The sequence below is a fragment of the Pygocentrus nattereri genome, chromosome 4 (assembly GCF_015220715.1).
Source record: "Pygocentrus nattereri isolate fPygNat1 chromosome 4, fPygNat1.pri, whole genome shotgun sequence".
Classification (NCBI taxonomy): Eukaryota; Metazoa; Chordata; class Actinopteri; order Characiformes; family Serrasalmidae; genus Pygocentrus; species Pygocentrus nattereri.
Window position 1 is genome coordinate 23,162,453 of NC_051214.1, and position 25,430 is coordinate 23,187,882.

At 40.0% G+C, this 25,430-nt stretch overlaps 2 protein-coding genes across 2 annotated transcripts in view; both read left to right on the top strand.

Annotated features, from left to right (window-relative positions):
- The first annotated feature begins 301 nt into the window (after positions 1 to 301).
- On the top strand, positions 302 to 10,834 carry LOC119263269 (adhesion G protein-coupled receptor E1-like). The gene is made up of 9 exons (XM_037538110.1): positions 302 to 476; positions 968 to 1,114; positions 2,127 to 2,273; positions 2,653 to 2,799; positions 5,575 to 5,721; positions 6,755 to 6,901; positions 7,835 to 7,916; positions 10,366 to 10,621; positions 10,721 to 10,834. Exons 1-9 carry the CDS (start codon positions 302 to 304, stop codon positions 10,832 to 10,834), a joined length of 1,362 nt encoding a protein of 453 aa, XP_037394007.1.
- Positions 10,835 to 15,577: 4,743 nt separating this feature from the next.
- LOC108440974 (fibrillin-3-like) overlaps positions 15,578 to 25,430 on the top strand; it is a 62,199-nt gene continuing 52,346 nt past the window's right edge. Inside the window, exons 1-8 of the mRNA XM_037538111.1 lie at positions 15,578 to 15,685; positions 17,333 to 17,479; positions 18,507 to 18,653; positions 22,412 to 22,558; positions 22,675 to 22,821; positions 22,907 to 23,053; positions 23,194 to 23,340; positions 24,896 to 25,042. Coding sequence (XP_037394008.1) covers positions 22,677 to 22,821; positions 22,907 to 23,053; positions 23,194 to 23,340; positions 24,896 to 25,042 — 586 coding nt within the window. The 5' untranslated portion in view covers positions 15,578 to 15,685; positions 17,333 to 17,479; positions 18,507 to 18,653; positions 22,412 to 22,558; positions 22,675 to 22,676. The remainder of the gene's footprint in view (positions 15,686 to 17,332; positions 17,480 to 18,506; positions 18,654 to 22,411; positions 22,559 to 22,674; positions 22,822 to 22,906; positions 23,054 to 23,193; positions 23,341 to 24,895; positions 25,043 to 25,430) is intronic.

Sequence of the window (25,430 nt, forward strand, 5' to 3'; positions counted from 1 at the left end):
ATATATATATATATATATATATATATATATATATATGTATATATATTTCATACATATAAGAGAAAAATGACTTGAGCAATTTAGACAAGAAATTGGTTTTGCCAGGCCCAGAGAAGCCAAAGGACGCTTCCCCTTATATATCTTATTAGTTTGTGGTTAGAAAGTTCAATTCTGCTTTTTCCTATTTTGAAAAATAAAAAATCGACTTTCTTTACTTGTTTAACATGGTTCTGATTAGAAGTGAATGGACGTGACAGAATAATAAGCCACTGTTAATCTCAGGTTTCCTTAAGCATCTAAAATGATTGTATTTGCTTTGTTTAATCAAGATGTGGATGAATGTACTGAGATTCCTGATGTGTGTGGTCCACATGCAAACTGCACCAATGCTGTTGGAAACTACAGCTGCACATGCCTGAGAGGATATAATGTGACTAATCCATACTTTCCTATCAGCATCAACAACCCATGCAGAGGTAAGTTTGACAGTGATTTTTTGATCATTTAGTTTTGGCAGACATAGATGACTATGATATTTTTGGCATTTTATTCCATTAAAAAGGGATACACAACATGCCATGCAAAGTAATCGGTCAAGATTTTATTATTAAGATGTTGACTTTGCTTCTTAGAATATTTGCCTACTCCAAGTTATGTACAGTTTTGTCTTTAAAACTTAATATGTATCCGTCCTAAAACAAAGAACTAGTGAGAAAACCAATTGTTCTCTGAAGACTCCAAGTCTTCTCAATTTGTGACAACAGACATGTTACAACTGAGATTCAGCTTCTTTTAGATGGACTATGTGTTCTATGAAATAGCAGAGGTTAGCACATAATCCAGTCTGTTACAAATAAAGACTTCTTTTAATTTGGATCATCTAGATAATGAACTTAATTAACATCAGGTAATAGCAAATGTTTAAAAGTCTGCTTGTTTTGTTACTTTTTTCTCTTTTAAAATCAAGATGTGGATGAATGTACTGAGATTCCTGGTGTGTGTGGACCAAATGCAAACTGCACCAATGCTGTTGGAAGCTACAGCTGCACATGCCTGAGAGGATACACTGTGACAAATCTTTCCTTTCCTATCAATGTTGGCAACCCATGCAGAGGTACGTTTGTCGACCAGTTGTTTTACAAATCTTTCACGATACTTTTTGCACTATGACACATCTGCGTATAAAAAAACAACTGGATTTTTGAGACTAGTGCACAGACCTTGCTCTGGCCGTCTAGGGGAGATGCTCCCTCAGAAGAAAAATGTCTGCGTTTTAAAGTTAAATGCATCAATCCAGTACAATTTAACCCTTGTGTGGTGTTGATGTGTGTGCTATTCAGTGGTCTGGTGGACCGACCACATTATTTATTTTTAATCAATACAGCCATATCCTTTTATGTAGAAATGCCAGATGTTTAGAACATTACAAGTGGCCAGCGTAGGGTTCTCCTTTAGCAGCTGTAGCCAGTCAGCGGCCTGTCCATGTTGTCCACCCTCACACATACACATACGCATATACAAACACAGACACATCAGCGGGCCGTGTAGGAGGAGACCAGAGTGAAGGACATGGCACCTCAACACTTTTACTCCCTGCTGGTTCCCCCAATGCCACATGTGTAATATAAATGGGTATTGTTTATATTATTAATAATTAACACTGATTAATAGATAATGATTCAAATTCTTTTTTTTTCCTTTCATAAATCAGGCTGTGGATGAATCTGCTGGGTTTCCTGAAATGTGTGGTCTACTGTATATAATGTGATGAATCTGTATGTTCCTATTAATGTGAGCACTCCATGTAGAGGAACATTTGAAAGTCAGTTTTTACCATTTTTCAGTACAGATAGCGATTTACTATGACAGTCTTGCTCAGAATAATTTCATATTACAATCAATGCCTTTAACCATCCTTGAGTATTCATAGTAATTACCTGCAACAGTAAAGGTTTTTGAGCATTACACATCTCGTATAAATAACAGAAGTTAGCAGAGCATCCAGTGTAATACATACATGAAGGCCATCATTTTGAGTTTGACCTTGTGAATTACAGACTGCATTGAACACTGTTTAATGCTCAATGTTCAAAAGTCTCTTTGTTTTGTCACTTTCTTTAATCAAGATGCTGATGAATGTATTGAGATTCCTAATGTGTGTGGTCCAAATGCAATCTGCACCAATGCTGCAGGAAGCTACACTTGCACATGCCTGAATGGATATAATGTCACAAATCCATACTTTACTATCAACAGCAGCAACCCATGCAGAGGTAGGTTTTTAAATTACTGCATTTTCAATAAAAAAATTGCTTTGTCGATCAAGAAAATTAAATTTCTCTGTTATTGGTTGTAATCTGTTTTCTTTTGTTGATATTACTTAACAAACACATAAGTCATTGAAACTGAACTAGTTGTGTTCTTTCAATAAAATTAAGTGAGTTCTTAGAGTGTCTGATTAGTGTAATCTTCTTATGTACAACTCAACATCTTTTTCTTTGGCTCCTGGCATCATTTATTTGCACATATTTTACTTGTTTTAGTCACTCTCTTCATGCTGTGTCTCACCCTGCCCTTCTTTTCCTTTGGTGTACATATTTCTTATACTTCATATTTAACATGAATTAAATATGAATCACTTTGATCTTTTAGATGTGGATGAATGTGTTTCTGCACCATCTGTATGTGGATTAAACTCCAGCTGCAACAACACAGTAGGAGGATACAGTTGCTTTTGCTGGGATGGATTTACTGCTACAAACTCAAGTCTAGCCGTCAACATTACGAACCCGTGTATAGGTAAGTTATTATGTTTTATTTAAAAGAAAAAAGTTTTAAAGATTAAAATAGCCTCTTCAGCGCCTCGTCAATTTGTTTTACATTTATTTTATGGTTCGATTGGTTCATGCATTTTGAAAAGTGAAAGGCTCTAGTTTGCTATGCGTATACTTTATTTTTAAAGAGCCTCGAGACTGCCCATACACAGCCACAATCTTTCAGCACTTGGTGGGTAAAAGCACTCTACTCTAAAATGACAGCCTGTGAGTTTGTGTGATCTCAGAATACCCCAGCAGTAAACCAATGGAAACCACATGCTGTAGTCTACCATAGTTAAAAGGTGATGCTAGACACAATGATGCATGGAACTAAACCCCCTTTAACTGTAGTAAAAATCACAGCTACAAATGTCTGATTTCTGTGGTAAATCTGTATAATATGCATTACAATAAAGTATAATTTTACTACAATGCACAGCTACTTTATGTTTCATTAAGTTATAAAATAGAAAACTTAATTGTGGCATGTGCAAAAGTTTGGACACTCTTTCTGGGGTAGAGTTTTAGAACGTAAGTCAAAGATTCTCATTAGAAATGATCAGCGGATGATCATGGCAAGACTTCCTTGCCAGTCTGCAGCTATAGCAGAGTTCCAGTAAAGTTCAGGAACCTTGCAAAAATTTGGACACTCTTTCTGGGGTACAGTTTAACAACTTTGAAAGAGGGGTGCGCCAGAATTATGACGCAGCAGAATGGAGATGCTGCATCATCTAAATTGAAACAGGAAATTAAGCAAGCTATCTACTGAGACGTCAGTTTACTACTAGTGAGTTTTATAAGATTTGGAATGGACCAAAATACATTGAAATGAAATAAAAATGGTGAAATGACATTATCAAAGATATAAAAAAAAATAATTTTTTACAGAGAAAATACATTTGTGGGTTTCTTTGATTGCTTATGTAGCGTTTTTTTTTTTTTTCTCGCTTTCTCATAACACTTTGAGAGTGTGCCTCTGAAAAGCCTACATTTTTGGAGGGCCATGTAGCCAAGTGTGAATGCTCAAACCAGAGCAATTGAACCAGAGTAATGGCCAAGTGTTATGGGCAAGGGGTGAAATGGGGTTGGCTGGAAGGGTCATCAGAAGGAAACCTTACCTGCAAGCTTATCACAAAAGCCAACATCTTAAGTATGTAAAACAACATCTAAATAGGTGTGGATAAGGTTGATCTCTTATAATGCAGCGTGGGGGGTTCTCAAAAGAAACTCAGACAACTCAAAGTTGTTACCCAAAATTCAGCTTCTCTTTAGTCCCACCAGACCAAGCGCCTCCCCTCCATATAGGCCTTTGGTCAGTCCACCGCAGCCCTCCTGAGCAACTGATGTGACCCTGAAGCTGCTGAGGGGTGCCAATGGGGCAATGATGGCACTCGGATGGCACTCTGACGATACTGGGGAGCCAGTAGGGGTTCTATGTGTGGCTGGGGAGTCCCTGACCACGTTGCTGAAATGCCTTGGAGCTGGCCGTCTCCCCATGGGACCCTCACAGTCCCGTAACTTATACATCATTGAAAGTTTATGGGTAGATCTTAAGCTACGTTCACATTACAAGTCTTTTTCCTCAAATCCGATTTTTTACTCCAATCCGATCTCTCTGACAGGATGGCTTACACTTGTTTAGGTAAGTGATTCAAGTCGGTCATTAATCTGAACGAAGCGGCATCCTGAAATAACCCGCATGTGCACATCCTACTCAGCAACGTCATAAGAATCGTGTGCGTCATGTTCATCATCAGAAAAAAGGCTAATGTAAGAACCAGCCTTTCCTGTGAAGATAATGAACTCTAAACAGCTTTCAGATGTTCATCATTAGAACGTTTCTTTTCCATCGTTTACAGGCTTTAACTTCTGTTTGGTGCAGCTGCCAGAGTAATGCTGAATGATGGCGTATGCACAGTGGGGAAACAAGCACATGGATTCCGATCTGAGCATCACATTATGGTCGCTTGCCCATGAATCGGATACGTATCCGATCTAGGACCACATATGAAAATTGCTCAAATCGGATTTGAAAACAACATTAGGATTTGAAAACATTAGGATTTTTGCCACTTCAACCTGGTAACGTGAACGTAGCCTTAAACATGCAGTGCATGCAACACAGCCCAAAAATATCGTAGCTCTAGAAGAACTAAATGAAAAGAAAGACTCCTAGCTGGCTACAAAAACTGTTTGCAAGCTGTGATGTCTGTCATGGTGTTATTGAGCACTGATATAGTAGGGTTATAATTAGGGCAATTACTATTTGAATTGTAATTTTTTTTAAATTAGTCAAATACAAATGAATCTTGCAATAACATTTGCAAATCAGTGTTATTTGCTCCAATCATTTGTAGAGGTTATGTTTTTAATTCTTTTTATATTAACAATTAACAAAACATGTTTATTTGGCCAGGGCCCATAGCCCTGTGTATAAGTTTATATATATATATATATATATATATATATATATATATATATATATATATTGAATATTGTACAGCATTGTGAACACAAACACTGAAGTCAGCTGCATTTTGCTCCTTGTGTACTAACCCCTAATGCCTAATGCCTTGATGTTCACTTTAAAACCCAAAGTTTGAGTGTCTTTAGTCAAATTACATGTTTGATTTTTCCTAAATGAGTTAACTTTTACAGAAAACTCAGCTCTGCACATTTTAATCCACAAACAGTGACAGTGCATAATAGCTGATGATAGACACAGTTACAAGACAAAACCTCTGTATTTATTTCACAGATGTGGATGAATGTCTGTCCACTCCATCTGCTTGTGGTCCAAACTCTACCTGCACCAACACAATAGGAGGATACAATTGCTCATGCTGGCTTGGATTTACTGCAACAAACTCAAATCTTACTGTAAACATTACTAACCCTTGTACAGGTGAGTTGTTAAATATCAGTTTAATATTTTGCTGTTAAATATAGAAATGTTTGTTTTCTTTACACTCCATTAATGTATTCACATGTGGAAACATACAGTATGTGATCCAAAATTCGCCTAGAATATATTTCACTGGATTCTGACAATATGCAAAGAACCATTACAAACTAGAAGCAGAAGCCAAAATATAATGTTCTGTCTCAAGGATCCCTGTGGGTGTCACTCCCACCTGCAAGGCAATAAACACACCCAGCAGTAACAAACACCTGCATGCTATATACACATCTTCAGTCTCTGTATAAACCGAGCTAATTCCAAGCTAATTGAATTAAGCAAAGGATCAGTCTGAAGAACAGAAGTGCTGCATAGTCCACAAATGTCTTTATGATTGAATAACTGCCATGATGGTTCAAGTCCTTGCTGTAAGCAGCAGAAAAGGTCTATTAAAAAAACTGCGAACAAAACCGCTATTCACACAAAAATTCACACGTTTACTCCTGTAAAAGAAAAAAGTTACCGTTTTGGAGATACAAGGTTTTCTTCTGACCATAGCAATATGTAGCCTTGTGTGGCTACAAATTATCAGTTTAATATGTAAGAAAAATAAAATTATTGCACAGGTATGGATGAATGTCTCTCTGCACTGTCAGTGTGTGGAACATTAAACTCCACCTGCTCCTAAACAATAGGGGCATACATTTGCTCTTTCTGGATTGGATTCATTGCAACACACTCAAAACACCCCTTTATCCCTCACATAGATAAAATACTAAACTTAAAAAATAAAACCTGCTCAAGTGATTTTAAGTTCAATAAGAAAAATGCTTGTTTGAATATGATAAAGCATTTTCTGTTGAATTAGCGATGTGCAAGTTTATTGAGACACCTGCAGTATTTCATCATTATCCAAACACTTATGCTGTAAACTGACTGAAAACTTGAACTTGAAACTGAAAATATTATATAATAAAATGAATCTCCTAAAAGACTAATTTTCAAAAGTTGTGATCACATCTGTGTACTTATTTTGCAGATGTGGATGAGTGTCTGTTCACACCATCACCTTGTGGTTCACACTCCACCTGCAACAACACAGTGGGAGGATACAGCTGCTCTTGCCGTGATGGATTTGCTGTTCCCAATGCAAATCTAAATGTCCGCATCAGTAACCCTTGCATTGGTAAGATATTAAATGCCAATTTAATGTTGCTGTTGAATTTAAAATTAGTGTTTTTAATACCATCTTTAAATCAAAACACATATTAATGTGAAGAAAGTTCAACAGTGTGTGATCTGCTAGCTTGAAATTCTCTTCAATGGATTCTGTAAATGTGCAAATTCAAGAAGTATAATGTACTTAATGTAATGTTGTCTGTTGTTGTCAATCTGAGGTGATGCGTCTGCGCATTCGCCATGTTTGAGTGGTCAACCTGATCAACTTGCACTGGACCTACGAAATGAAAAATTTGAAAAAATGTTGGTTACACAGCTGCTTTTGTCTGTGTCAACCTTCCAGCTGTTCAGTCTTTCTTGAACTTCTTTGCTTTCTGTAGTTCCAGTGTGTTGCTTGGTGTTGGTTTCTGTATAGTTAATGTGCACGAGGACATGACTTGAGAAGAAGGATATGAATTTGAGGTGGAACAACACAGGCATACTGTCATTATTCAGGCCACCACTCATTAACTCCTGTAACAGTTGTACTCGTCTGGGAAGTCAAAGTGTTCCCAATCAGGACATGAGTGTGAATTCATGTCAATTTTTTTCATAAGCACACTTTGTCCATCACCTATTTTGTACAACAAGGCTAATCAGCTGTCCAAGGCAGAAAGCTGAAGTTAGCTTACTATTAAAATTTTCCACCAGTGTCTGTATGGAACTTCTTTGCCATTGAAGTTGGAATGGAAAATTCAGATAAGCAGGCAAATAAGATGTTATCTAAGCTGCGTCTAAGGTGGGCTAACCAAGACAGATTTTTATTTCGGTTCATAAAAAGTCCTAGAAACATCATCGTTGTTGTTAACCACTTAATTCAGATACGGATGCGGTAGCAGTTGGGAGAGCAGAGAATCCCAGATGACCCTGTCCCCTGCAACTCCTTCCAGCTCATTCACAGGGACCCCAAGCCGCTCCCAGGCCAACTTGAAGAGGGAATCTCTCCAGTGGGTCCTAGGACGACCCCGGTGCCTTATCGCTTGGTAGGCCATGCCTGGTACACCCCCAGCAGGAGGCATCCAGGGGGCATCCGAATCAGATGCCTGAACCGCCTCAGCTGGCTCCTCTCAATGCGGAGGAGTAGCGGCTGTACCCCGAGCTCCTCACCCTGTGAAATAGAGTGTATCCTGTCACCCTGCAAAGAAACCTAATTTCTGCCACTTGTATTTGCGATCTCATTCAGTCATTACCCACAGCTCATGACCATAGGTGAGGGTCGGGATATAGACCGACTGGTAAACAGAGAGCTTTGCCTTGTGGCTCAGCTCCCTCTACACCACTACAGTCCGGTATAGTGACCGCATTACTGCTGCTGCCTGTCCCAGCCTGCGGCCGATCTCACGATCCCTCTTCCCATCACTCGTGAACAAGACCCCGAGAAACTTAAACTCCTCCACCTGGGGCAAGTCCTTTCCCCTTACCTGGAGTGGGCATGCCATCCTTTTCCAGCTAAGGCCATGGATTCAGATTTGGAGATGCTGATCCGCATACCAACCGCTTCACACTCGGCTGCAAACCGCTCCAGGGAGCGCTGGAAGCATCCATGTGATTCAACCAAAAGAACAACATTGTCTGCAAATAGCAGAGACACCAACCTCCGGCCTCCACACATAATGCCCTCCTGACCTTGGCTATGACTTCACACCCTGTCCATGAATATCATGAACAGGAGTGGAGCCCAACGCTAATACCGAAAGAGTCCGACTTAATGCTGAGTTTATGAACACAGCTCTCATTCCGGGAGTACAGAGATCAAATGGCCTGGAGTAGTAGCTTATACTCCCGATGGACCTTCCACAAGATATCTAGGGGAACCCGGTCGTAAGCCATCTCCAAATCCACAAAACACATGTAGACTGGGTTGTCAAACTCCCATGCCCCCTCAGCAATCTGTGAGAGGCTGAAAAGCTGGTCCATTGTTTTACGGCCGGTACGGAGTCCTCATTGTTCCTCCTCAATCTGAGGTTCAACTATCGGTCAGAGTCTCCTATCCAGCACCTTGGCATAGACTTTCCCAGGGAGGCTGAGCAGTGTGATACCTCGATAGTTGGCACACACCTTCCGGCCTCCTTTTTTAAAAATGGGGACCACCACCCCGCTCTGCCAGTCCAAGGGTACTGTTCCTGAGGTTGACCTTTGTCAGCCATGAAAGCCCCACAATATCCAGAGCCTTAAGCATCTCCAGACGAATCTCATCCATCCCCGGTGCCTTGCCACTGAAGAGCTTGCCAACTACCTCAGTGACCTCCACCAGGGAAATGGAGCTTGACATGCCAGAGGCCTCCGGCCCTGACTCCTGTGAGGGAGGCATGTCTCTCGGATTAACAAGTGCCCCTTCCACCAGCCGACAATATCCTCATTTGAAGTCAGAGTTTCTCCACCCTTGCCGAATACACCTTGGGCACAGCCACCCCGACCACTCCTGAGTCATCGGGCAGTTGTTCAGAGCCTCGTTATAGCCGACCAAATCTCTTTTTCCATGGCTTCACCAAACTCCTCCCACGCCCTGGATTTTGCTTCTGCCACCATTACGGCTGTCACCTTTGTCGCCAGTCGGTACGTCTCTGCTGAGTCAGGAGTCCTTCTGGCCATCCAGTCCCTAAAGGCCTCTTACTTCAGCTTGATGGCCTCCCTCAAGACTGGTGTTCACCAGGGGTTTCTTGGATTACCACCCCGACAGGCAACCACAAGCTTTTGGCCACAGCTATGCCTGGTAGCTTCCGCTGTGGAGGTTTTTTACCCAGGGTCCATTCAGAGTCTATGTCCCCTACCTCGCCCGGGAAATTAGAAAAGCTCTTCCGGAGGTGGGAGTTGAAATCATTCCCAACAGGGGCCTCCGACAATCGTTCCCAGCACACCCTCACTATTCACTTGGGCCTACTGGGTCTGACCATCAGTTTTCCTTGCCATTTGATCCAACTCACCACCAGATGGTGATCAGTTGATAGCTCAGCACCTCTCTTTACCCGAGTGTCCAGAACATACGGTACCAAGTCAGATGAAACAAAACAAGTCTAAAACCAAAGTCTTAAAGGGTTTGTTATGGACAATCCATGTCTGGCACAGAAGTCCAATAACAATTCACCATTCGGGTTTAGATCGGGCAGGCTGTTCTTCCCAATCACGCCTTTCCAGGTCTCCCAGTCTTTGCCAACATGAGCATTGAAGTACCCCAGTAAGACTATGGAGTCTGTAGGCGGGACCCTTTCCAAAACCCCGCCCACTTTCTCCAAGAAGGCCAAATACTCTGACCTGTTGTTTGTTGCATGAGCACACATAACAGTCAGAGTTTTCCTCTCTGCAACTCTACTTCGCATTGAGGCAACCCTCTCATCCACCCGGACAAACTCCAACTGCACGGCCGCCAGCCAGGGACTCGTGAGTATCTCCACTCCCGCCTGCTTTCTCTCACCCTGTGCAACCCCTGAGTAGGAGAGGGACTGACCCCTATCAAGCCAGTTTCTGCCACAAGGGCCTAGGCTGCCGAGGGCCCCCCTGCAATCTCCCACTGCCTGTGCAGCACTGCACCACTCCCCCATGCGGGCCCACATGGTCCTCCTACATTGCCTCTTCAGGTTGGGCCCGGCCAGGTTACGTGGGTTTCCCGGTCACCAGGCGCTCGCCAGGAGACACTACTCCCCAGGCCTGGCTCCAGGGGCAGGTCCCAGTGCCCCTATCCCAAGGAAGGGTACACAGTATTCTGTACCCATTTTTCATGGTGGGTTTTTTGGATCATGTTAGTCTGGGTCTTCAGTCCAGACCTGTTCACTGTGCGAGACCCTCCTAGGAGCATATTGCTCCTGACGACTTAGCTCTGAAGATCTCTAGACTACACAAGCCCTTCCGCCACGACAAGGCCCTGATCCAGGAAGGGAGAAACATCATGAGCTTTGCTAAATAAAACTATAGGAATAATTTCTAGTATCATGTATCTAAAATGAAACCTAACTATATGTGATTGGGTCACGGACCCTGTAGCAGGAAAAAAAATTAAAGCATCATTGTGAAACGCGATGCTGCACAATAATAATTTTTTCATTCATTGTCCTTTTTCATAATCATTGGAGGCCAACATCATAAACAGCTGTACACACAATAATGCAGACTTGTTTCTTCTCATCAACGCCTCACTGACGCAAGTTTAGAGTAAAGGCTCAAATTTAGGTGGAAAACCTGTGCATGAAACTTGTAGCTTCAGCTACTTTTATTTCATGTCTTCATTAGCACCAGAGGCTAATTTTGGCGTTGTGAGAAGGATAAACAACCAGCAATTCAAGCTCACTACACTGTGGCAATTTTGGAGGACAAAGACCTAAATCTGAATGGGTGGAATCGAGAGACTAGTGCTGGAGTGACAGAAAGAACATATATGACTATTAAAGATGCAGCAAGTTTTTGTATCTGCTCTGTATCATCTGTTCAATCATAGACACAATGTGCAGAGGCGTAGGGACAGGAAGGGGTTTTACATAGTAGCAAGGGGGCAAATACAATTTGTTTAATTGTGCAGATTCTTAAATCTTTACGTTCTTAATAAGTGCTGATGTTCATTGATGCTTCTCTGTCATATATAGTAGCTACTTGGGCATAATTTTAATGCAAGAAAATAAAACATTCTTTTTCAACATAGATTTTTTTGTTTTAATTATTGACCTTAGAGGTACTTGATGGTTTAGAAACAACAGAATGCTATATGTGTTACAGTTGGCTCTATATTTACTGGCATGGGTAAAAAAAGGTAATGGTGTTTATAGTGAATTAGTTCATTCTCACACTGAAAATACTGTCAAAATATCTGTGCTTTATTATATTTCAAAGAATGTGTAATTTTCCTTTATATTTACATGGTCTGAAAATGTACTTTTGCACCATTACGCTGTGAAAACAAAAAATATTCATCAAATAATCATATTTCTCTTTTAGATATAGATGAATGTCTGTTTGCACCATCTGTATGTGGATTAAACTCCATGTGCAACAACACAGTAGGAGGATACAGTTGCTCTTGCTGGACTGGATTCACTTCAGTAAACTCAAGTCTAGGTGTCAGTGTTAATAACTCCTGTGTAGGTGAGAGTCTAAATGTTGGTATTGTGTTTTGTTGACGGTTAGTGTTTCAATGATAAATCACTCTTCCAATACTGAAAATAAGTTGGTGCAAGAATCACAGGTCATTGTCATTACAGATATGGAGGAATGTTTGTCTGAACCGTCCATTTGCGGTCCAAACTCCACCTGCATCAACACAGTAGGAGGATACAGCTGTTCTTGCTGGTCTGGATTTAACATAACCAACTCAAGTCTAAGCATCAGTGTTAATAACTCTTGTAGTGGTAAGCTGGATTTGTGTTGTTAGATGAAGCTTTATGACTGCTAACAGTGAAAATGAGCATAAATAATTGTTTATCAATCTTGCAGATGTGGATGAATGTCTGTTAGCTCCATCTGTGTGTGGTCCAAACTCCACCTGCATCAACACAGTAGGAGGATACAATTGCTTTTGCTGGAATGGATTTACTGCTACAAACTCAAGTCTAAGGGTTAACATTAGTAACCCTTGTAGGGGTAAGTCATCAAGCTTTAGGTTCAGTAATGTCAGAGGCCTTTCAGGTTTTATGGATGAAAATGGACAAATATAATATTGAACATGTGTGCTTGTAAAATGTACTTAAACATATAATAAATTAAATCAATGTGTTTCACAGATGTAGATGAATGTCTATCTACACTATCTACATGTGGATCAAATTCCAACTGCGCTAATACAGCAGGAGGATACAGTTGCTCTTGCTGGACTGGATTTACTGCAACCAGCTCAAACTTAACTATCAGCATTATTAACCCATGTATAGGTAAGTGATTTTGCCTTTTCAGGTTTGTAAGATAGAGACTCTGCTAGTCAAGATCTTCCACACTAAACTCACCCAACATTGGATTCGTGGGCCTGCTTTGTGCTCTGAGGCTCAGTCATGCTGGAATAGAAAAGGTTCTTCCCCAAATTCCTCCCACAATATTTGAAGCATACAAGTGTACACAATGTCTTGGTCTGCAACCCCATATCATTATCCCTCCTCCACCAAACTTTACAACTAGCACAAAGTGGTCAGGCAGGTAACGTTCTCCTGGCTTTTGCTCAACCCAGACTTGTTCATCAGACTGACAGATAGAGAAGTGTGATTTGTCAGTTTCCGCTTCTCCAAAATCCAGTGACGGTGTGATTTATACAACTCCATCCAACACTTGGGATTATGCTTGGTGACGTAAGGCTTGCATGCAGCTGCTCAGCCATCAAAACCCATGCCATGAAAGTCCTGGCGCCCACTTTTTTTGCTGATGTAATTGCCAGATTAGGTTTGGAAATCTGCAGTTGTTGAGTCGCAGAGCATCGCTGACTTTTATGCACTATGCTCTTCAGTACTCGGTGATCTGTTGTGTAACTTTACATGGTCTGAAACTATGTGGATGAATTGCTGATGTTCCTAAATACTTCTACTTTTCAATAATACCCCTCAAAGTTTATCCAGGAATGTCTACAAAGGAAGAAATTTTGCCAACTGACTTGTTGCAATGGTGGCATTCTGCACACTCAGATTCAGTGAGCACTTTAGAATGTCCTGTTCTTTTACAAATGTATCTAAAGGCAGGCTGCCTGATTTAATACACCTGTGGCAATGAGACCAAATAAAAGTAAAAGGGGTTTACATCTTTTTTACTTGCCACTGTTCAATGACTTTTTTCCATGTTTCCATGTTCCATGTTAGTAGGAGGCGGCAATTACCCTTGACTAAATAGAGTAACTACAAGAAACTCAAGTGAAAGTGTAACACTGATGCCTGTATGTTGTTATTGAATAGTGGTTTATTGTTTCACTGAAATTATTTGAAATTATTTTGATTGAAACTGCTGATGAAAGAAAACAAGATAAACTTTTTACTTTCTCTCACAGATATAGATGAATGTGCGCTTGAACCAGCTATTTGTGGTCCACACTCCATCTGCACCAACACAATAGGAGGATACAACTGCTCTTGCACGGGAGGATTTACTGAAACAAACTCAAGTCTGATGATTAGCGTTAATAACACTTGTAGAGGCAAGTACCTACATATAAATGTTCTGTCACACTGAAGTCTTTTCCACTGTCAGTAAATACTAGAAATATGCTCATATTAAAATTCTAAGAAGGGAAAATCTTTCATTGCAGATGTGGATGAATGTCTATTTACACCATCTATATGTGGTCCAAACTCCACCTGCATCAACACAATTGGAGGACACAACTGCTCCTGCTGGAGGGGATTTACTGCAACCAATTCAAATCTGCTTGTCAGCGTTAGTAACCCATGTACTGGTAAGATATTAAAAAAGAAAAGTTCAATTCTGCTTTTTACTATTTTGAAAAATAAAAAATCGACTTTCTTTACTTGTTTAACATGGTTCTGATTAGAAGTGAAGGGACGTGACAGAATAATAAGCCACTGTTAACCTCAGGTTTCCTTAAGCATCTAAAATCATTGTATTTGCTTTGTTTAATCAAGATGTGGATGAATGTACTGAGATTCCTGAAGTGTGTGGTCCAAATTCAAACTGCAGCAATACTGTTGGAAACTACAGCTGCACATGCCTGAGAGGATATAATGTGACTAACCCATACTTTCCTATCAGCATCAACAACCCATGCAGAGGTAAGTTTGACAGTGATTTTTTGATCATTTAGTTTTGGCAGACATAGATGACTATGATATTTTTGGCATGTAAGTTATGTACTGTTTTGTCTTTAAAACTTAATATGTATCCGTCCTAAAACAAAGAACTAGTGAGAAAACCAATTGTTGTCTGAAGACTCCAAGTATAGGCTTCTCAATTTGTGACAACAGACAGGTTACAACTGAGATTCAGCTTCTTTTAGATGGATTATTTGTTCTATGAAATAGCAGAGGTTAGCACGTAATCCAGTCTGTTACAAATAAAGACTTCTTTTAATTTGGATCATCTAGATAATGAACTTAATTAACATCAGGTAATAGCAAATGTTTAAAAGTCTGCTTGTTTTGTTACTTTTTTCTCTTTTAAAATCAAGATGTGGATGAATGTACTGAGATTCCTGGTGTGTGTGGACCAAATGCAAACTGCACCAATGCTGTTGGAAACTACAGATGCACATGCCTGAGAGGATACACTGTGACAAATCTTTCCTTTCCTATCAATGTTGGCAACCTGTGCAGAGGTACGTTCTTAAATTACTGCTTTTTCAATAAAAAAAATTGCTTTTTCAATCAATAAAATTAAATTTCTCTTATTGGTTGTAATCTGTTTACTTTTGTTCATATTACTTAAAAAAAACATAAGTCATTGAAACTGAACTAGTTGTGTTCTTTCAATAAAATTAAGTGAGTTCTTAGAGTGTCTGATTAGTGTAATCCTCTTATGTACAACTCAACATCTTTTTCTTTCGCTCCTGGCATCATTTATTTGCACATATTTTACTTGTTTTAGTCACCCTCTTCATGCTGTGTCTCACCCTGCCCTTCTTTTCCTTTGGTGTACATATTTCTTATACTTCATATTTAACATGAATTAAATATTAATCACTTTGATCTTTTAGATGTGGATGAATGTCTTTCTGCACCATCTGTATGTGGATTAAACTCCAGCTGCAACAACACAGTAGGAGGATACAGTTGCTTTTGCTGGGATGGATTTACTGCTACAAACTCAAGTCTAGCCGTCAACATTACGAACCCGTGTATAGGTAAGTTATTATGTTTTATTTAAAAGAAAAAAGTTTTAAAGATTAAAATAGCCTCTTCAGCGCCTCGTCAAATAGTTTTACATTTATTTTATGGTTCGATTGGTTCATGCATTGTGAAAACTGAAAGGCTCTAATTTGCCATGCGTATACTTTATTTTTAAAGAGCCTCGAGACTGCCCATACACAGCCACAATCTTTCAGCACTTGGTGGGTAAAAGCACTCTACTCTAAAATGACAGCCTGTGAGTTTGTGTGATCTCAGAATACCCCAGCAGTAAACCAATGGAAACCACATGCTGTAGTCTACCATAGTTAAAAGGTGATGCTAGACACATTGATGCATGGAACTAAACCCCCTGTACTGTTTACTGTAGTAAAAATCACAGCTACAAATGTCTGATTTCTGTGGTAAATCTGTATAATATGCATTACAATAAAGTATAATGTTACTACAATGCACAGCTACTTTATGTTTCATTAACTTATAAAATAGAAAACTTAATTGGCATGTGCAAAAGTTTGGACACTCTTTCTGGGGTAGAGTTTTAGAACTTAAGTCAAAGATTCTCATTAGAAATGATCAGCAGATGATCATGGCAAGACTTCCTTGCCAGTCTGCAGCTATAGCAGAGTTCCAATAAAGTTCAGGAACCTTGCAAAGGTTTGGACACTCTTTCTGGGGTAAAGTTTAACAACTTTGAAAGAGGGGTGCGCCAGAATTATGACGCAGCAGAATGGAGATGCTGCATCATCTAAATTGAAACAGGAACTTAAGCAAGCTATCTACTGAGACGTCAGTTTACTACTAGTGAGTTTTATAAGATTGTTATGACGAAATGGACCAAAATACATTGAAATGAAATAAAAATGGTGAAATGACATTATCAAAGATATAAAAAAAAAATATTTTTAACAGAGAAAATATATTTGTGGGTTTCTTTGATTGCTTATGGAGCGTTTTTTTGTTTTTTTGTTTTTTTCCGCACAAAGTCACATTAGGACAAACATTAGGATTTTTGCACTTAAACATGCAGTGCATGCAACACAGCCCAAAAATATCGTAGCTCTAGAAGAACTAAATGAAAAGAAAGACTCCTAGCTGGCTACAAAAACTGTTTGCAAGCTGTGATGTCTGTCATGGTGTTATTGAGCACTGATATAGTAGAGTTATAATTAGGGCAATTACTGTTTGAATTTTAATTATTTTAAATTAGTCAAATACAAATGAACCTTGCAATAACATTTGCAAATCAGTGTTTTTGCTCCAATCATTTGTAGAGATTGTTTTTAATTCTTTTTATATTAACAATTAACAAAACATGTTTATTTGGCCAGGGCCCATAGCCCTGTGTATAAGTTTATATATATATATATATATTGAATATTGTACAACATTGTGAACACAAACACTGAAGTCAGCTGCATTTTGCTCCTTGTGTACTAACCCCTAATGCCTAATGCCTTGATGTTCACTTTAAAACCCAAAGTTTGAGTGTCTTTAGTCAAATTACATGTTTGATTTTTCCTAAATGAGTTAACTTTTACAGAAAACTCAGCTCTGCACATTTTAATCCACAAACAGTGACAGTGCATAATAGCTGATGATAGACACAGTTACAAGACAAAACCTCTGTATTTATTTCACAGATGTGGATGAATGTCTGTCCACTCCATCTGCTTGTGGTCCAAACTCTACCTGCACCAACACAATAGGAGGATACAATTGCTCATGCTGGCTTGGATTTACTGCAACAAACTCAAATCTTACTGTAAACATTACTAACCCTTGTACAGGTGAGTTGTTAAATATCAGTTTAATATTTTGCTGTTAAATATAGAAATGTTTGTTTTCTTTACACTCCATTAATGTATTCATATGTGGAAACATACAGTATGTGATCCAAAATTCGCCTAGAATATATTTCACTGGATTCTGACAATATGCAAAGAACCATTACAAACTAGAAGCAGAAGCCAAAATATAATGTTCTGTCTCAAGGATCCCTGTGGGTGTCACTCCCACCTGCAAGGCAATAAACACACCCAGCAGTAACAAACACCTGCATGCTATATACACATCTTCAGTCTCTGTATAAACCGAGCTAATTCCAAGCTAATTGAATTAAGCAAAGGATCAGTCTGAAGAACAGAAGTGCTGCATAGTCCACAAATGTCTTTATGATTGAATAACTGCCATGATGGTTCAAGTCCTTGCTGTAAGCAGCAGAAAAGGTCTATTAAAAAAACTGCGAACAAAACCGCTATTCACACAAAAATTCACACGTTTACTCCTGTAAAAGAAAAAAGTTACCGTTTTGGAGATACAAGGTTTTCTTCTGACCATAGCAATATGTAGCCTTGTGTGGCTACAAATTATCAGTTTAATATGTAAGAAAAATAAAATTATTGCACAGATATGGATGAATGTCTCTCTGCACTGTCTGTGTGTGGAACCTCCACCTGCTCCTAAACAATAGGGGCATACATTTGCTCTTTCTGGATTGGATTCACTGCAACACTCTCAAAACACCCCTTTATCCCTCACATACATAAAATACTAAACTTAAAAAATAAAACCTGCTCAAGTGATTTTAAGTTCAATAAGAAAAATGCTTGTTTGAATATGATAAAGCATTTTCTGTTGAATTAGCGATGTGCGAGTTTATTGAGACACCTCCAGTATTTCGTCATTGTCCAAACACTTATGCTGTAAACTGACTGAAAACTTGAACTCGAAACTGAAAATATTATATAATAAAATGAATCTCCTAAAAGACTAATTTTCAAAAGTTGTGATCACATCTGTGTACTTATTTTGCAGATGTGGATGAGTGTCTCTTCACACCATCACCTTGTGGTTCACACTCCACCTGCAGCAACACAGTGGGAGGATACAGCTGCTCTTGCCGTGATGGATTTGCTGTTCCCAATGCAAATCTAAATGTCCGCATTAGTAACCCTTGCATTGGTAAGATATTAAATGCCAGTTTAATGTTGCTGTTAAAATTAGTGTTTTTAATACCATCTTTAAATCAAAACACATATTAATGTGAAGAAAGTTCAACAGTGTGTGATCTGCTAGCTTGAAATTCTCTTCAGTGGTTTCTGTAAATGTGCAAATTCAAGAAGTATAATGTACTTAATGTAATGTTGTCTGTTGTTGTCAATCTGAGGTGATGCGTCTGCGCATTCGCCATGTTTGAGTGGTCAACCTGATCAACTTGCACTGGACCTACGAAATGAAAAATTTGAAGAAATGTTAGTTACACAGCTGCTTTTGTCTGTCAACCTTCCAGCTGTTTAGTCTTTTTTGAACTTCTTTGCTTTCTGTAGTTCCAGTGTGTTGCTTGGTGTTGGTTTCTGTATAGTTAATGTGCACGAGGACATGACTTGTGAAGAAGGATATGAATTTGAGGTGGAACACCACAGGCATATTTTCATTATTCAGGCCACCACTCATTGCCTGTAACAGTTGTACTTGTCTGGGAAGTCAAAGTGTTCCCAATCAGGACATGAGTGTGAATTCATGTCAATTTTTTTCATAAGAACACTTTGTCCATCAGCTATTTTATACAACAAGGCTAGTCAGCTGTCCAAGGCAGAAAGCTGAAGTTAGCTTACTATTAAAATTTTCCTCCAGTGTCTGAGTGGAACTTCTTTGCCATTGAAGTTGGAATGGAAAATTCGGATAACCAGGCAAATAAGATGCTATCTTAAGCTGCGTCTAAGGTGGGCTAACCAAGACAGATTTTTATTTCGGTTCATGAAGTCCTAGAAACATCATCATCGTTGTCGTTAACCACTTAATCCAGATAGGGACGCGGTAGCAGTTGGGAGAGCAGAGAATCCCAGCTGACCCTGTCCCCTGCAACTCCTTCCAGCTCATTCACAGGGACCCCAAGCCGCTCCCAGGCCAACTTGAAGATGTAATCCCTCCAGTGGGTCCTAGGACGACCCCGGGGCCTTATCGCCCGGTAGGCCATGCCTGGTACACCCCCAGCAGGAGGCATCCAGGGTGCATCCGAATCAGATGCCTGAACCGCCTCAGCTGGCTCCTCTCAATGCGGAGGAGTAGCGGCTGTACTCCGAGCTCCTCACCCTGTGAAATATAGTGTATCCTGTCACCCTGCGAAGAAACCTAATTTCTGCCACTTGTATTTGCGATCTCATTCAGTCATTACCCACAGGTCATGACCATAGGTGAGGGTCGGGATATAGACTGATTGGTAAACAGAGAGCTTTGCCTTGTGGCTCAGCTCCCTCTACACCACTACAGTCCTGTATAGTGACCGCATTACTGCTGCTGCCTGTCCCAGCCTGCGGCCGATCTCACGATCCCTCTTCCCATCACTCGTGAACAAGACCCCGAGAAACTTAAACTCCTCCACCTGGGGCAAGTCCTTTCCCCTTACCTGGAGTGGGCATGCCATCTTTTCCAGCTAAGGCCATGGATTCAGATTTGGAGGTGCTGATCCGCATACCAATCGCTTCACACTCAGCTGCAAACCGCTCCAGGGAGCGCTGGAAGCATCCAAGTGATTCAACCAAAAGAACAACATTGTCTACAAATAGCAGAGACACCAACCTCCGGCCTCCACACATAATGCCCTCCTGACCTTGGCTATGGCTTCACACCCTGTCCATGAATATCATGAACAGGAGTGGAGCCCAACGCTAATACTGAAAGAGTCCAACTTAATGCTGAGTTTATGAGCACAGCTCTTACTCCGGGAGTACAGAGATCAAATGGCCTGGAGTAGTACCTTATACTCCCGATGGACCTTCCACAAGATATCTCGGGGAACCCGGTCGTAAGCCATCTCCAAATCCACAAAACACATGTAGACTGGGTTGGCAAACTCCCATGCCCCTCAACAATCTGTGAGAGGGTGAAAAGCTGGTCCATTTAGATCGGGCAGGCTGTTCTTCCCAATCACGCCTTTCCAGGTCTCCCAGTCTTTGCCAACATGAGCATTGAAGTACCCCAGTAAGACTATGGAGTCTGTAGGCGGGACCCTTTCCAAAACCCCGCCCACTTTCTCCAAGAAGGCCAAATACTCTGACCTGTTGTTTGTTGCATAAGCACACATAACAGTCAGAGTTTTCCTCTCTGCAACTCTACTTCGCATTGAGGCGACCCTCTCGTCCACCCGGACAAACTCCAACTGCACGGCCGCCAGCCAGGGACTCGTGAGTATCTCCACTCCCGCCTGCTTTCTCTCACCCTGTGCAACCCCTGAGTAGGAGAGGGACTGACCCCTATCAAGCCAGTTTCTGCCGCAAGGTCCTAGGCTGCCGAGGGCCCCCCTGCAATCTCCCACTGTCTGTGCAGCACTGCAACACTCCCCCATGCGGGCCCACATGGTCCTCCTACATTGCCTCTTCGGGCCAGGTTACGTGGGTTTCCCAGCCACCGGGCGCTCGCCAGGAGACACTACTCCCCAGGCCTGGCTCCAGGGGCAGGTCCCGGGGCCCCTATCCCAAGGAAGGATACACAGGATTCTGTACCCATTTTTCATGGTGGGTTTTTTGGATCATGTTAGTCTGGGTCTTCAGTCCAGACCTGTTCACTGTGCGAGACCCTCCTAGGAGCATATTGCTCCTGACGACTTAGCTCTGAAGATCTCTAGACTACACAAGCCCTTCCGCCACGACAAGGCCCTGATCCAGGAAGGGAGAAACATCGTGAGCTTTGCTAAATAAAACTATAGGAATAATTTCTAGTATCATGTATCTAAAATGAAACCTAACTATATTTGATTGGGTCACGGACCCTGTAGCAGGAAAAAAAATTAAAGCATCATTGTGAAACGCGATGCTGCACAATAATAATTTTTTCATTCATTGTCCTTTTTCATAATCATTGGAGGCCAACATCATAAACAGCTGTACACACAATAATGCAGACTTGTTTCTTCTCATCAACGCCTCACTGACGCAAGTTTAGAGTAAAGGCTCAAATTTAGGTGGAAAACCTGTGCATGAAACTTGTAGCTTCAGCTACTTTTATTTCATGTCTTCATTAGCACCAGAGGCTAATTTTGGCATTGTGAGAAGGATAAACAACCAGCAATTCAAGCTCACTACACTGTGGCAATTTTGGAGGACAAAGACCTAAGTCTGAATGGGTGGAATCGAGAGACTAGTGCTGGAGTGACAGAAAGAACATATATGACTATTAAAGATGCAGCAAGTTTTTGTATCTGCTCTGTATCATCTGTTCAATCATAGACACAATGTGCAGAGGCGTAGGGACAGGAAGGGTTTTACATAGTAGCAAGGGGGCAAATACAATTTGTTTAATTGTGCAGATTCTTAAATCTTTACGTTCTTAATAAGTGCTGATGTTCATTGATGCTTCTCTGTCATATATAGTAGCTACTTGGGCATAATTTTAATGCAAGAAAATAAAACTAATTCTTTTTCAACATAGATTTTTTTTGTTTTAATTATTGACCTTAGAGGTACTTGATGGTTTAGAAACAACAGAATGCTATATGTGTTACAGTTGGCTCTATATTTACTGGCATGGGTAAAAAAGGTAATGGTGTTTATAGTGAATTAGTTCATTCTCACACTGAAAATACTGTCAAAATATCTGTGCTTTATTACATTTCAAAGAATGTGTAATTTTCCTTTATATTTACATGGTCTGAAAATGTACTTTTGCACCATTACGCTGTGAAAACAAAAAATATTCATCAAATAATCATATTTATCTTTTAGATATAGATGAATGTCTGTTTGCACCATCTGTATGTGGATTAAACTCCTCGTGCAACAACACAGTAGGAGGATACAGTTGCTCTTGCTGGACTGGATTCACTGCAGTAAACTCAAGTCTAGGTGTCAGTGTTAATAACTCCTGTGTAGGTGAGAGTCTAAATGTTGGTATTGTGTTTTGTTGACGGTTAGTGTTTCAATGATAAATCACTCTTCCAATACTGAAAATATGTTGGTGCAAGAATCACAGGTCATTGTCATTACAGATATGGAGGAATGTTTGTCTGAACCGTCCATTTGCGGTCCAAACTCCACCTGCATCAACACAGTAGGAGGATACAGCTGTTCTTGCTGGTCTGGATTTAACATAACCAACTCAAGTCTAAGCATCAGTGTTAATAACTCTTGTAGTGGTAAGCTGGATTTGTGTTGTTAGATGAAGCTTTATGACTGCTAACAGTGAAAATGAGCATAAATAATTGTTTATCAATCTTGCAGATGTGGATGAATGTCTGTTAACTCCATCTGTGTGTGGTCCAAACTCCACCTGCATCAACACAGTAGGAGGATACAATTGCTTTTGCTGGAATGGATTTACTGCTACAAACTCAAGTCTAAGGGTTAACATTAGTAACCCTTGTAGGGGTAAGTCATCAAGCTTTAGGTTCAGTAATGTCAGAGGCCTTTCAGGTTTTATGGATGAAAATGGACACACATAATATTGAACATATGTGCTTGTAAAATGTACTTAAACATATAATAAATTAAATCAATGTGTTTCACAGATGTAGATGAATGTCTATCTACACTATCTACATGTGGATCAAATTCCAGTTGCGCTAATACAGCAGGAGGATACAGTTGCTCTTGCTGGACTGGATTTACTGCAACCAGCTCAAACTTAACTATCAGCATTATTAACCCATGTATAGGTAAGTGATTTAGCCTTTTCAGGTTTATAAGATAGAGACTCTGCTAGTCAAGTTCTTCCACACTAAACTCACCCAACATTGGATTCGTGGGCCTGCTTTGTGCACTGAGGCTCAGTCATGCTGGAACAGAAAAGGTTCTTCCCCAAATTCCTCCCACAATATTTGAAGCATACAATTGTACACAATGTCTTGGTCTGCAACCCCATATCATTATCCCTCCTCCACCAAACTTTACAGCTAGCACAAAGTGGTCAGGCAGGTAACGTTCTCCTGGCTTTTGCTCAACCCAGACTTGTTCATCAGACTGACAGATAGAGAAGTGTGATTTGTCAGTTTCCGCTTCTCCAAAATCTTTTTTGCTGATGTAATTGCCAGATTAGGTTTGGAAATCTGCAGTTGTTGAGTCGCAGAGCATCGCTGACTTTTATGCACTATGCTCTTCAGTACTCGGTGATCTGTTGTGTAACTTTACATGGTCTGAAACTATGTGGATGAATTGCTGATGTTCCTAAATACTTCTACTTTTCAATAATACCCCTCAAAGTTTATCCAGGAATGTCTACAAAGGAAGAAATTTTGCCAACTGACTTGTTGCAATGGTGGCATTCTGCACACTCAGATTCAGTGAGCACTTTAGAATGTCCTGTTCTTTTACAAATGTATCTAAAGGCAGGCTGCCTGATTTAATACACCTGTGGCAATGAGACCAAATAAAAGTAAAAGGGGTTTACATCTTTTTTACTTGCCACTGTTCAATGACTTTTTTCCATGTTTAAAGTATTTTGGAAATACAGGAGAACATTTTTAAATTATAAACACTGCTGTAATTATCCATTTACACCCATTTTAAGTGGTTATCGTCAACTTTGATCTTCATTTTTGAACTTTTATTAGACCTTCATAACTGATGTGATACAGCTTTCTCAGTCTGTATGTAGTCATGGTATTTATCTCTCTGAGCACATCTAAAACTTATGTTGCACTGCACTAGCATGCGGAATACTTTGATACATGTATGTGCAACAAAATTGGTTTTATGTTATTGAAAACATTGACTCCAAACATCTGAACAGTAGTTTATGTGGTCTAAGTTCCCACCAGCATCAACATAGTAGGAGGCGGCAATTACCCTTGACTAAATAGAGTAACTACAAGAAACTCAAGTGAAAGTGTAACACTGATGCCTGTATGTTGTTATTGAATAGTGGTTTATTGTTTCACTAAAATTATTTGAAATTATTTTGATTGAAACTGCTGATGAAAGAAAACAAGATAAACTTTTTACTTTCTCTCACAGATATAGATGAATGTGCGCTTGAACCAGCTATTTGTGGTCCACACTCCATCTGCACCAACACAATAGGAGGATACAACTGCTCTTGCACGGGAGGATTTACTGAAACAAACTCAAGTCTGATGATTAGCGTTAATAACACTTGTAGAGGCAAGTACCTACATATAAATGTTCTGTCACACTGAAGTCTTTTCCACTGTCAGTAAATACTAGAAATATGCTCATATTAAAATTCTAAGAAGGGAAAATCTTTCATTGCAGATGTGGATGAATGTCTATTTACACCATCTATATGTGGTCCAAACTCCACCTGCATCAACACAATTGGAGGACACAACTGCTCCTGCTGGAGGGGATTTACTGCAACCAATTCAAATCTGCTTGTCAGCGTTAGTAACCCATGTACTGGTAAGATATTAAGTGACAGTTCAATGTTCCGCTCTAATGTTTTCATATTCATACATATTTCATACATATTTTCAAACTCTCCCTAACTCAACATCATTGGACAGCTAGCTGTACATGCTTGGCAGAAAACACTAACAGCCAGATCTGTTATGTCAGCTAATAGACGGCTGCGCTGGCTAGCGATTTGCTCCACTCACAAAGATGAAATCGCTCTTTTGTTGGTTTTAAGCTGTTTTTTATTTATTAATATTACTTCACAAATTGATAAGTCAGTCAGATTTGTTCCATCAATTAATTTAAGTGAGTTGTACCCTATAGAATCCTCTAGAATTGTGTACAAAATAGGCATTAGAATAGTTTCTGACAGGAATTTCATACATTTGATAAC